Below are 12,821 nucleotides of genomic sequence, written 5' to 3' on the forward strand. Positions count from 1 at the left end.
ATCTGATTTTACTACGCTGACTCCTGTCACCATCCTGGTGCCCACCCTGTGATCTAGGCTCTTTTCTTTCCTCCTCTGTCTCTGTCTCTTTGGTCTTCCTCTCTTTCAGAGATGGTCTCACGAAACCTCAACCAGCACTTAACTTTTAAACACATTATTGCTTTGTAACTGAGGCTGACCTTGAGCTCTACCTTCTGAGTGCTAGAATCACAGGCCTGTGTCTCCACATTGGGTTTATTCCCTGCTGGGCTTCTGAATGCTTGAGCTCTGCTGTAGGCTTTTCCTTTGTGCTCAGGTCACATCTCTCTAAGATGCTCTTTGCCTCTTATTTTGCCTGCCAGTTTTTAGACAGCAAGGTTATGTTGCATAGGGCTTGAATGCACAAACTCTGGAGCCAGACCGCAGGGTTGACTTTGTGTCTTTGCTTTGAACCTCTCAGTTTCTGTGCCCTCATTTGGATCCTGGGTCTAACAGTGCTTACCCTCTGTGCGTTCTATAAGGACTTAACTCTAGTACTGACAAGATCAAGCTTATGTTATGCACTCAGAAACTTTCTCTGTGTTCTGGAACCTTGGCACTTTGGATTTTTTTTTTTTTTAATAAAAAGGGGCAATATTATGCTGGGTCTCATTTGTTCAGAAAAATGAAAAGGCTAAGATGGTACTCCCCTGGGCCTTGATCCTGTCTCCTCTCCATCTGCAATGTGTCCTCACTGTCCATGTGTGACTTAGGGACCTCTGTGCCTATGGGGGCCTCACTCATTGTTGCCTTCATTTCCAGTGTGCAAAGGTGTGTGGATGTGGAATAGTGTGAACACGTTGAGGGAAGAGGATTTTGTCTGTGTGATGCAACGTTTGTTTCATGTAATTTATCATGTGACCACTTAAGAAAATATTTTCTATAACTGGTTGCTTGAAAAAAATTTTAAGTGCAATGGTTCATATGTCCCAACTCCCCAACTGAGATGAGTGCTGAGAGAGGGAGAGTTAATTTTCTTTAATGGTGTGGCCCCTGGTAGCTCTACCGTGCTCCTGTTGGTGCCTCATGCCTCACATGAGTATATGGGCAGTACAAATTGGACTAGGTAGGTTATTTTTTAAAAATGAGGAAGGGAGAAGAGGGGAGGTAGAAGTTGGGGAACAGATCTAGGAGAAGTTAGGGGGTGTGTCAAGGGATGAATATGATAAAAGTACACTGTATGAAATTATAAACAATTAGTAAAGATGATATACTTTAAAATGTTAAAGACTAACAGGAAATAAACAGAGTGAACTTAAGCATATTTTAATATTACTTAGCGATTAGCTGTTGTTTGCTGAGAAATTTTGGGACTTTCCCCATCTAAGATAACAACCATTTTTTATTTAAACTTCTATCACTATAGGTACCAAGCATCAATCTGTACACTATCGAGTTAACACATGGGGAATTCACGTGGCAAGTTAAGAGGAAATTCAAGCACTTCCAGGAATTTCATAGAGAGCTGCTCAAGTACAAAGCCTTTATCCGAATCCCCATTCCCACCAAAAGGTAACTGTGACAGAACTAATATAAAATTACCTCAGTTTACATGGGTGGAAAATGCATTTTATTCTTTTCATAGGCTACCTGTTCCATTTTTGGTAGATATTTTCAATTGCATAGCTCTTTTAAAAGTAAACCGCCTCAGCTATATGCACTGATGCAGGCCTGTGATTCCCAGAGCTTGGGAAGAAGGTGATAAGAGTTCAAGGCCAGTCTTGGCACCTAGTGAGTTGGAAACCAGCCTGGGCTACATGAGAACATGTTTTGTGTTATTTTTTTGAGGCAGGGTTTTTCTGTGTAACCTCAGCTGTACTGGACTCACTCTATAGACCAGGCTGGCCTTGAATTCACAGAGATCCTCCTGCCTCTGCCTCCTCAATTGCTGGGATCACAGGCATGTGCCACCACACCCGGCTTACAGAAGATGTTAAACATGGACAGGAATGAAAATAATAAACTATTACATGAAGGATAATATGAGGTAGTCAAACGACAGCCTGATGGCTGTTTGCCTTGTGCGTCTATCTTTTAGACATACATTCAGAAGACAAAATGTCAAAGAAGAGCCACGAGAGATGCCCAGTCTTCCCCGTTCATCAGAAAACGCCATCCAGGAAGAACAGTTCTTTGGCAGGAGGGTGAGTGTTTGTTCTGCTGCTTTGTGAAAACTTATCTGTACTTATTACTATTTGTGTGTGTGTGTGTGTGTGTGTTTACACATGTATGTGCATACCGTGGCATAGGGCATGTGTATGTAGTTACCAGAAGACAACTTAGTGAAATCAGTCCTTTTCTTCCATACTGTTTATGGCTTCCTAAGATCAAACCCAGGTCTTCAGGCTTGTGTGGGAAGCTTCTACATGCTGAGACCCCTCTCTCTCTCTCTGGCTGTCTTGTGCTGTTTTTAAAATCATTTCTCATCACTGTAAGAACGTAGCACCTTAGGAGAGAGAGCAGGGAGTGGCTGCCTCTTCCCTCCACCACTGATTGATAGTTGCCTTGGCATCGCCTCCTGACCCCCAAGCCAAGGAGGTGGCAGATGGCTTGTTGTTGGCTACATGCAGGGATGGCCATCTTCCCCAGTGGAATTTCCCTGGGCTTGAGGGTAGAGAAAGACATCATGTTCCAGTACCACATAAGCCAGGTGTTCCAGCATGCCTGTAATCCCAGCTGGGGAGGACCAGAAGTATAAGGCTATCCTTGGCTACATAGCAAATGGAAAGCCAGTCTAGTCTACATGAAACCCTGTTATGAAAACCAAACAAACAAAACTTACCTATTATGAGCAACCCTGCTGTGATAAGTATGGCCGACTAAAAGTAGAACTTGGGTCCTGTCACCTTGGCCTACAGCAAGCCCCTGAACATGCCAGGGAGGGATTTGCTACTTTAGGTTTCTTGAGGAGGAAGAACTACCTTCACCATGGGCCGTGCCAGTCAGTGGGCTAGGGTTCTGGACTGAATGAGTGAGCTGAACCCCAGCATTCACCACTCCCTGTCCTCACTGTGAATGCGGTATGAGCAGCTAGCTCCCTTTGCTGCCACCTCCCCCTCTGCTCCATGACGGACCTCGTCTCTTCAAACCGTAGGCCAGGATATACCCTTTCATGTCAGGAAAAAGAACAACTGCAAAGACCTGAGCATACTGAAAACTACCGAAGAGGTTTAACTAGCACTCCAAGAGCCGACAGGTATTATACTTACTGCCTAACGACTGAGTGTAATGAAGTGACTTACAGATCTTAAAATGAGACCTCGTCTTCTCGTTCTCATTGTTTAAATTTTCTACAGACATAACCATGTTCAACCATATCCAAAATATGTTTTTATTGTAGAAGCAACTGGAAGATTACTTGACAAAAATACTAAAAATGCCCATGTACAGAAACTATCATGCCACGGTAAGTACCCATCAGTGGTCTTGAAGGAACTTATACAATCCTAATCTGTAGCTGACATTTGGGTAATTTCACGAACATGCTTTCATGATTTAATGCTTTGGGTTCTTGAATTACACCAAATTAATGAATACAAAATTGCTTTTGACAGTCTGGATCCAGTTTATAATGACGACTCTGTTATTTTTAAAATAGCAAGTAGATCTTGATGTCTGTAGCAACAGATTCAAATGAAGTTAAAATGCTACTACAGACTACAAACTAGAAACCAGCCCTTTTCTCCTCATAAGTTTTTAGAATAAAACCAAAAAGCATTTCAGTGTAAAAGCAGGGTTGTGTAACCCCAGATTAGACAGACTATAATTTGGTTGCTGTCCTATTGGCTTGTGTTTTCTTATGAAAGTGAGAAGCATGAGAAAACCAGGAAAAGATATACCCTTGCAAAAATATAAGAAAAGAGAGAAGGTATTCAGGGCTTAGAAGCCACTGAGCCTGAGCCTGGAAGGACTGAAGCCAGCCAGCAGGAGGAAGCCGGCTTTGCACAGTCAGCAAACAGAGAGCTTTGGTTCGGAGAGGCCCTTGAATGGGGAGTGGAGTGTTTTTCAAAGATTAGCTTTCGGCTCTGCTGAGGTCTGAACAATGGCGCATGCCTGGATTATAATATTTCTCTCTGGCAGCACAGACTTCCTGTGAGGTCATCCACACAGTCGTGTTGGATGTAGAATGTATGGATGTAGAATGTATGAATTGGCACAGGTGCCGCGTGGCCTCTAGCTTAGAGGACGGTGTCCCATAAGCCGGTGGGACTGAAGAGGGGAGAGGAAGCGAAAGTGCCTGGCTCTGCTGTTTCCTGGACAAGAGCTTCCTGACTGCTGTCTGTTGGTCCAAACATACACCCGGCTGGTCTCCCTATAAATACACCAACAGCCAGCGCCAGGTGTCTGGTGCTTCTGTGGTGGCCGGTAGTGCCGTGGTCATGGAGTTGCAGAGTCTGTCCAGGTCTTGTTATCCTGGAAACTCAGGAAATCCAGCAAATTGGGTCTCACCCAAGGCTCTCCAGAGAAGGATGATGGGAGGGTTCTTATTCCATCTTGTGGTGGCAAAATAACTTAATGGACACACTGTTGTTTTTACGAGGAATGCAGCTTCCCAGCTGTGTTCTCCGTGCTCAGATGTGCTATCCTCTCATTGCAGGATCCTGCAAACGAAACCCAACTCCCATATGCAGCCCCTCCAGTCCCCACCCCTCCCCCACCCCTTCTTTGGCTCTTCTGCCTATGACTTGACCTGTGCCATTTCTTTTGGCATAGGGTAGCACTTGGTGAGCTCCATCTTCTCTCCTTCTAGTTTCTGACATTTTAGATTGTGATGTTGAGCCAAAGAATGGATATATCTTACAGAGATACTTAGTCTAATTTTCCAGTTGTAAAAATCTTTCCAAAATGAAGCCACATTGTATTTATAAACCCCGTGGTACCTTTTAAGCATTACTTTTGGAGGAGAAAAACCAGCTGACAACCTATTGACTGTACCTTCCCGCTTGTTTCTGATGATTGGCCTGATGCTCTCTCCAATGGCAAAATCCTCCATAGTGATTCAAGTGCAGGGCATGATTTATGTATCTGAGTGCACTAACATTTCCCTTCATGCTAAATTTCACCCAGTCTCCACACTAGATACATAGGCTGCATGTCATATTTTTTTTTTAAATTAGGTTACTGTCTATGTGTTTCTTATAATGACTGAGACATATTAAAAGTCCCAACTGCAAAGGGCATATTTCAAGTTATTTATTTATTTTATTATGTGTTATATATAAATAAGTTATTTACTTTATTATATTATATATTATATAAACATATGGTTATATAGCATTATATTTCTTTATTTTAGTATATATTTGTGTTATAATTTATTATTACTTAATATATAATTATATATGGAAATATATCACACTATAAGTAACATGTTTATATTTTATAAAGCAAGCCTGTTTGAAGTTAATTCTTTTTCCTTCTTGTGTGGTGTGTGCATGTGTAGGCGTTCATGTGTGTACATGTGTAGAAGCCAAAGGTTAATATCATATGTCCTCCTCTATCTATCTCCAATTGCTTTTTTGAGACAGAATCTCTCTCTGAACCTAGAACTCAGCAGTTAGCAACATTGGCGGGCCATTGAACTCCCTTCTCCCAGGTCTGGGATAAAGGCATTTGCTGCCATCTCCAGCATTTTATATAGGTGCTGGGAATCTGAACTCAGGTTCTCATGTGCACATGACAAGTCCTTGACTCACTGAGCCCTCTCCTCAGCCCTTAAGTCAGGTCTTTAAAACAAACCGTGGACTGCTTAACTCTAGGACTGTGTGATCTGTGTCTGAGGGCTGGGGCTGTAGCTCAGGTTTTAGGTACCTCCCTTTGAGTCCCAAAAGGACCCTAACCAGCTATGCTGGTGCATGCCTGTAATCCCAGAACTCGGGAAGTAGAAGGAAGCAAGAGAATCACAAATTCAGCTGCATAATTTGAAGTCAGCATGGGCTGATTTCCCAAAGATGAGACTCCAGCTAAATGAACAAAAAACATATTGTCTTTGGAACTTGTATTTTTTATTTTTTAACCAGAAGTTTGGTTGATTCTCATCAGGAGGATTTAGTAACTAAGTTACCATGCTTTGGCACAAGCCCCACAAAGATTTGCTGTTATAGTGTTGGTGAGAGGGTGTAACCAGAAGGAGCTGCACTATGCTCCAAAGCATGGGGCTTTAGTTTGCTCAGAAGCTTTGGAAGCTAGCCCTGACTGGTCCTTCCCTCTTTCTTTTAAACAGCCTTTTGTTGATTTTGCAAGCAGATAACTACCTTTTCATGCAGGATCATGAAGATTTCTTTGTCTTTGTTTCCTTCCATAGCTCTCACAGAGTAGCCTAGCTTTTAAGGGGATTTACCCCAGGCTTCCGTAGAAGATTACCACAATCAGTTCTTCTCACCAACTGGTAAAATGGGCAAACATGAGTCAATGCAGAAATGCAGCTCTCCCCTCAGAGGGAACAAGAGACTACTTTGGAACTGTGAGGGATCATGTGCTGGGAACACAGGCTTCCCCAAACACCATGTTCCCACACCCGTGCAAGTGGTTATGTGAGGTTTTATTAGTTACAGAACAAAGAAAGTCATAAATCAAAGTGTTTATCAAATAGATTGGTGGGGGCTACAGGTTGTTGGGTGGCCACAACGCAGGGACAACTCTGTTGCAGTTTTAGGTAATATTTGATGAGTTTCTTAACCTTGTGGAGTCTGGTGGGTGGCTAAGATTGTGTTTTAAAGTTTTATTAGTCACAGGAAGTTAGATCAGACACAGGGATGACAATGGCTGGTTTTCAAAGGGACACTAAACAGTCCAGGATAATTTGGCTCTGGTCTACAACAATCTATCTCTCCATAATTAGCCATCCGGCCTTGTAGAAGGTTTAATGTAAGAACAGCTTGTCCCTCTTTTCCTCCTCCTTCTTGAGTACTATCACAGTGTGATTCACTTCTCTTGACACACACACACACACACACACACACACACACACACACACATCTGACTGAGTGGTACACCACCATGAAGAAAACTTCTATCAGGAATTTTTCCTGTGATCTGAAACTGTTCTCAAAATCTACACTTTGGGCACTTGAAGTGCTCACTGAAAAATGCTTTTCTCCCCAAGGAATTGAAGGAAGCAGGATAAGAAGGAGTAAATGTGTTTTTCCCCCCTTAAGATTACAATCTGGACATAGAACACAATGCCCAGTTTCCAGGAAAAGACCATAAAGTGATGGGAGCCATGGCCGTCCTCACTATGGGTCCGTCCCTCCCTGCTGAGATGCTTTCTCTCCAGGGTGGTGAATAGCTTGATTATGATAAAACAGCATAATCGCCCCCACCCTCAGATCGATAATTCCTAGTTCACTTCTCCCTCCCTTTGTAGGGCAAGTAAAATTAATTTGAGGAGAGGAAAAGGTAAGGATCAGAGAGGCACAGTTTCTATGGCAACAGAGAAAAGCTGTGCTGACTAGAAAGGCCACATTTTTAAACAGTGTATGTGTTGTTTTTCATGACGGAACCTTGGAGCCTGGAGGGACCATAAGCCTTTGTCCAGCATCTTTCTTCTTTCCATAGGTTGGACGTTTTAGTCTCCTGTAGCTCTGTAAGCTGGTTCACACAGGAGGCAGCTATTCCTGGAGTGCCTAGGCCTCTCTGCATCTCTACTGCATGAGGTCCTGTTGAAGCTCTTGTCCTGCTTGCGTCTTACAGCTTCCTGGCTGGCCATGCTTTCAGCGTTGCTACTTGAGGCACGAAAGGGACCTTTGAACATTGCTCTCCCATATAATACCACAATGGGGAAAGGACAATGGGTACATGATTGACAAATCATCTCCCCAGGTGACAGGTTTTTACCCAGCAGATCTGTCACTTGCTGGTTGGCATGGAAACCTTTGTCCTCGCTCATTTCTCCAGCTTTTCAAGTATCCGGTATCTGGCATTTTGTGCCAGATATGCTTTCCACCCACTGCCAGGAACAGTTCTAGATGCACTGGTTTGTAACCGCCCCTTCCAGAATGAAATGAAGAAAACATGACTAGTCCTTTATTCAGGAAGTCCTGTGGAATACTTTTTGGATAAATTGATTATAAACCTTAGCTGTGAGAAGCGTCTGTTTCGGTGAAGGGTGGAAGGCTTATCATTGAAGAAACTCTGGGAAGGTTGAACAATGTGGTCTTTTTAAAATTTTATGCTTTGCTAAGTAGTTTTGCCTCCCGCTTAACCTTGCCACATTTGCTTTCCATTTGATAAATCTGCATTAGAGCGCTTGTGGCCAGAGCAGTCTTTCTTCTCTCTCTCTAATAATGCTGGCTCTTCCTCGAAATCTCTTTAGTCAAACTTTTGCAAGCTCTTAAGAAAAAAAAATATTTTTGATCTGCAGCTTTTTATTTATTTTTAAAGTGTGTGTGTGTGTGTGTGTGTGTGTGTGTGTATGTGTGTGTGAAGTTTAGGCACCACATACTCATGGAGGTCAGACATCTGCTCTCTCCTTCTACCGTGGGACCTAGGGGTCAAGCCCAGATCCTTAGGCCAGTGCAACAAGTGCCTTTGCCCATTGACCTATCCTGGTAGCCCCTGGGTGGGTTTTTTGAAGCAGGGTCTCACTATGTAGCCTTGGCTACTCTGGAATTCACTGTATAGACCAAGTTGACCTTAAATTTTTAGTAATCCTCCTGCCTCGGTTTCCTGAAGAAAATTCTCAATTTTAAATTAGCACACATGTGACATGGCTCAGTGGGTGAAAGCGCTTGCTACCAACCCTGATGTCCAGGACTCATACACACAGTAGAAGGAGAGGGGCCATTCCCAGAAGTTGGCGACATGCACGTACATGCACACACCAAATAAACAAAAGTTATTTTTGAAAAAGAAAATATATATTAGAACATGTGATTCCCTTGGTTTTTTGATTGTTTGTGACAGTGTCTCATGGTAGCCCAGGCTCTCCCCATGCTTGCTATGTAATAGAGGATGAACTTGGCTGAGACCAAAGTCTGGAATTACAGGCATGAGGTACCACACCTGTTTACTGTTTGTTGTTTATTGTTGTTGTTTGTCTTTTTTTGTGACAAGGGCTTGCTGTGAAGACCAGGCTGCCCTGTAACTTTCTGAGTGTTGGGGTTACAGATGTGAGTACCCCGTGCTGGGCTTGCTTTCCATGGATCATTGCTTCCATGTCTTATTCTTCTGTTCCCTAGTCCTGTGATGTTAGACAAACTGTGCCTTAATGATGGCTTCTTCAGAGGAAAACCAGGCTAGACATTATCTGTCTGCTCCTTGGAGATAAACTGAGAAGCTATGGTTTAGGATTATAAAAAGATTTTGGATCTCACATTGATAGTCTGTCATTTCTAAGTAACTACTTTCTCCAACTGAATATTTTTTTTCCTGAAAATCAGATAAAAAAATGGGTAGTGCTGAGTCATCGTGTTTTATATGAGAAATGCAAACCAAAGACCTGGACTTTTAGAATCCTTAATTTTCAAATTTCTGTGTGTAGATATATTCAGTGGAGCATTTAAAAAAGTTACTTAAGTCCTTTTAAATTTGAAAAACCTACTTTCTTCAGGAAAGATGCTCAAGAGTTGGTTGAACCTCAAAAATCCTGACAGATCTGAGACAGTTCTTATTTTTCTTTCAAGACTAGTATTAGATATTTTTTTAACACATATAAATATTTTAAGGAAAAATGGCTGTTTCCTTTGTTAATCCCAGTTAGAAACCTGGTGCGCCTTCCTCTGAGGGTACAGCCCCACCCCCACCCTGCTCTGAAGGTTTTTTAAAATACGTTTTTATTACAATTTATTCACTTTGTATCCCAGCTGTAGCCCCCTCTCTCACCCCCTCCCATTTCTGCCCTCCCTCCCTCATCTCCTCCCATGCCCCTATTCCAGTCCACTGATAGGGGAGGACCTCCTCCCCTTCCATCTGACTCTAGTTTATCAGGTCTCATCAGGACTGGCTGCATTGTCTTCCTCTGTGGCCCGGCAAGGCTGTACACCCCTAGGGGAGGTGATCAAAGAGCCGGTCACTGGGTTTATGTCAGAGACAGCCCCTGTTATGGCTGTCCTGTGGCTGGCTGCTTCTCCCACAGGATTCTGTTGCTTGTCCAATTACCCATCTCCTCTGCCACTCCCCTCCCCCATTCCTGGGCGAATGTTTTCTCTGTCAAGTTTTTGTATTATTTCTAATTTGCTATTAGGATGCAAGGGATGATCTTGAACTTCTGAACAGAGACCTGTTTGTGAGCTGCTGCAGACAGAACCGGGGACTTTGCGCTGGCTGAGCCAGCACTCCACCAACAGAGCCACATTCCCAGCTTATCTTTCTTTTCCAATCTGGCCGTTGCTGACAGGGTCCAAGGATCCTCTTTTCAGCTCCCAAGTGCTGTGTGTCAGGTTTGCATGCTGGGCCTGTAAGCTTGTACTTAGCCCTTTCTCTGTGCAGTGCTGTTGTTATTGACCTCTCTGGTCTGTGGGGTGAGCCAACGCGTTCATACCCGGTAGCGCCTAGTACATGGCTTTTGTAACCCACAAACGTCGTCTTCTTTTTCTTCCTCCTTTCCTTCTGATTTATTTTGTTTTCTAAAGTGTTTTTTGTTTGTTCATTTGTTTCTGTTTTTGTTTTTGTTTTAGACAGAGTTCCTTGATGTAAGCCAGCTGTCTTTCATCCATGATTTGGGACCAAAGGGCCTGTAAGTTCCAGGGCTGGGTGTTTGCAGACAGATGTAAAGAAGCTGGTGGGTATGAATGCCTTATGCGGCAGCTGGTGACAATGATGAGACCGCCAGGCCTTCCACGGGCTTCTCCCTCCAGACAGAGCTAGAGTGACTTGCTCGTGGGAAGCAAAGCAGCCCCTGCAGGAAGCAGTGGCTGCAGCTCGCCCATCTTTCTGGTGTGCCGACAACAACTCCCTGTAACCCAGCCATGGGAATGTTCAAAACACACAGTATTCTCACAGGAATGAGAGGTCAAATACGCAAGGTGCCGTCACCCGATCATGTATGCAAGCTACTTATAACTCCTCTACATAATTATTTTTAAAACAATACCTTGTGACGTATGTTGTATAAATAGATAGGGAATTTATCAGTGACTATGTTTCCTTCCCAATACTAGGGCTTGCTCATATAAAGAGCTTACCTTTCAAGTGATTTTTAATTAATTTTAACTATGGGGACACGCATGTTTGTGTGTGTGTGTGTGTGCACCTCCACAGAGTTCAGAAGGGGGGATGGGATCCCTGCAGTTGGACTCACAGGTGGCTGTGAGTTGACTAATGTGGGTGCCGGGTCCTCAGCCAGAGCAGCGAGTGTTCCTACCCACTGAGCCATCACTCCAGCCCCAGAGCTCACAGTTTTCATCTCGGCCAAGAGCAATGCTAATAGTTATTTCAAAATAATTTTCCTTTTCTCAAGTTACTGTTATTGCACATCCTTCAAACTCAAGATACTAGATTTTGATTTGAGACAGAGTCTCATGGCTTGCCCGGAACTCTTGTGTAGCTGAGGACGCCCTTGAACTACTGATTTGTCTATCTCTACTACCCAAATGCTGGGCTGATAGGCATATGCTACCATGCCTGGCTGAAAATATCACTGCTTGGCAGCCAGCAGCTCTGCTCTCCTTTCTTCATTTGGCTTGGTTGATACAGCCATGTGTAAAGCCATGTAAAAATGTGCTGGACTCAGAGGAGGGCACTCCCCATCTCAGCTGCAGCCACATGCCATCTCAGCTGTACCCCAGTGACTACAGGAAGGATTTAGCACGAAGGTCAGGACTACATTGTATTGAAGAATCTCTGGCCCACAAGTGTGGAAAGGGCTACGTTTGGCCAAACTGCCTGTAAGAGTCTCTGCTGGCATGCCCACCCTGACAAAGAGAGCATAAGCAAGTGGGGGAGGGGTGCTATGTGAGAGTAGATGGTTTATGTAGCTCCGCCTGTGAGGCTGCACAAGCCAAGTGTGAACTGTGAGTGTGAACATGATGGCTTAACGTGATGTCTTCTTCAGGGAAGGGATGATCATGAAAAGATCTGGGGGACACAGGATCCCAGGTTTGAATTGCTGTGGCCAGGGCAGAGCCTGCTACCGGTGGTCAAAAAGGTAAGACTTGGGAGTTCTGTGTGTTTGACCGAGTAAACTAAGCTTTTGGGTCCTTACATACTAGCTCTGCTTGGTTGTTTTGTCTTGAGATCTAGCCCAGTCTGAACTCAGTCATCATCTGGTCTAGGCGAACCCTGAACTCCTGGTACTCCTTTCTCTATTTCTCAAGTGGGGCATTACAGATCTTACCATCACGCCCAGCTCTCAAACCTGACCTGTACCTGCTTAGAATATGAGCAATGTAAAAGAAATCCAGAGACTCCCACCTGAGTTGTCTTCTCGCCCTAAACTGTGAAGAGCCCCGGGGAGAGGCTGAGCTAAGGACCTCAGGGTACCAGGGAGCTTGTTAGACAGATGTTGTGAGGAAGCAGTGGTGGGGGGGGGGAGACAGGGAGAAAGAACAGGAAAGGGGACCCCAGAGCATCGTGGATAACACAAGTTAGCCATGCTCCAACAAAGAGGGTGGAGTTGTAGGGCTTGGCTGCTGCACCAAGCTTTTGGGCTGTCTGGAGGTGTTTTCCCAGCCTCCTGCGGCCCTGCTGACTGCTCTTCCCCTTTCGCCTAAGTCATCTGCTATGTGCCAGCCACAGCTTTCCACACTTAAGCTTCAAACCCTAGGGATTTTTTTTTTCTTCTGAGCTGCCAGACCAGGCTGGATGAATCAGTGGAGCCATTAGTGGGTCCTGATTCTGGTCAGCATCACCTTGGGATGATTCAG

At 44.1% G+C, this 12,821-nt stretch overlaps 1 protein-coding gene across 5 annotated transcripts in view; it reads left to right on the forward strand.

Moving 5' to 3' along the window:
• The window catches only part of Pld1 (phospholipase D1), a 215,427-nt gene that overhangs the window by 100,986 nt on the left and 101,620 nt on the right, over positions 1–12,821 (forward strand). For all 5 annotated transcript variants that reach the window (XM_060378160.1, XM_060378159.1, XM_021645734.2 and 2 more), the window contains 5 exons: positions 1,385–1,530; positions 2,057–2,162; positions 3,359–3,424; positions 10,635–10,693; positions 12,011–12,103. In XM_060378160.1, the coding sequence (XP_060234143.1) occupies positions 1,385–1,530; positions 2,057–2,162; positions 3,359–3,424; positions 10,635–10,693; positions 12,011–12,103 (470 nt within the window). The remainder of the gene's footprint in view (positions 1–1,384; positions 1,531–2,056; positions 2,163–3,358; positions 3,425–10,634; positions 10,694–12,010; positions 12,104–12,821) is intronic.

This window comes from Meriones unguiculatus, chromosome 2 (genome assembly GCF_030254825.1).
Source record: "Meriones unguiculatus strain TT.TT164.6M chromosome 2, Bangor_MerUng_6.1, whole genome shotgun sequence".
NCBI classification, from domain to species: Eukaryota; Metazoa; Chordata; class Mammalia; order Rodentia; family Muridae; genus Meriones; species Meriones unguiculatus.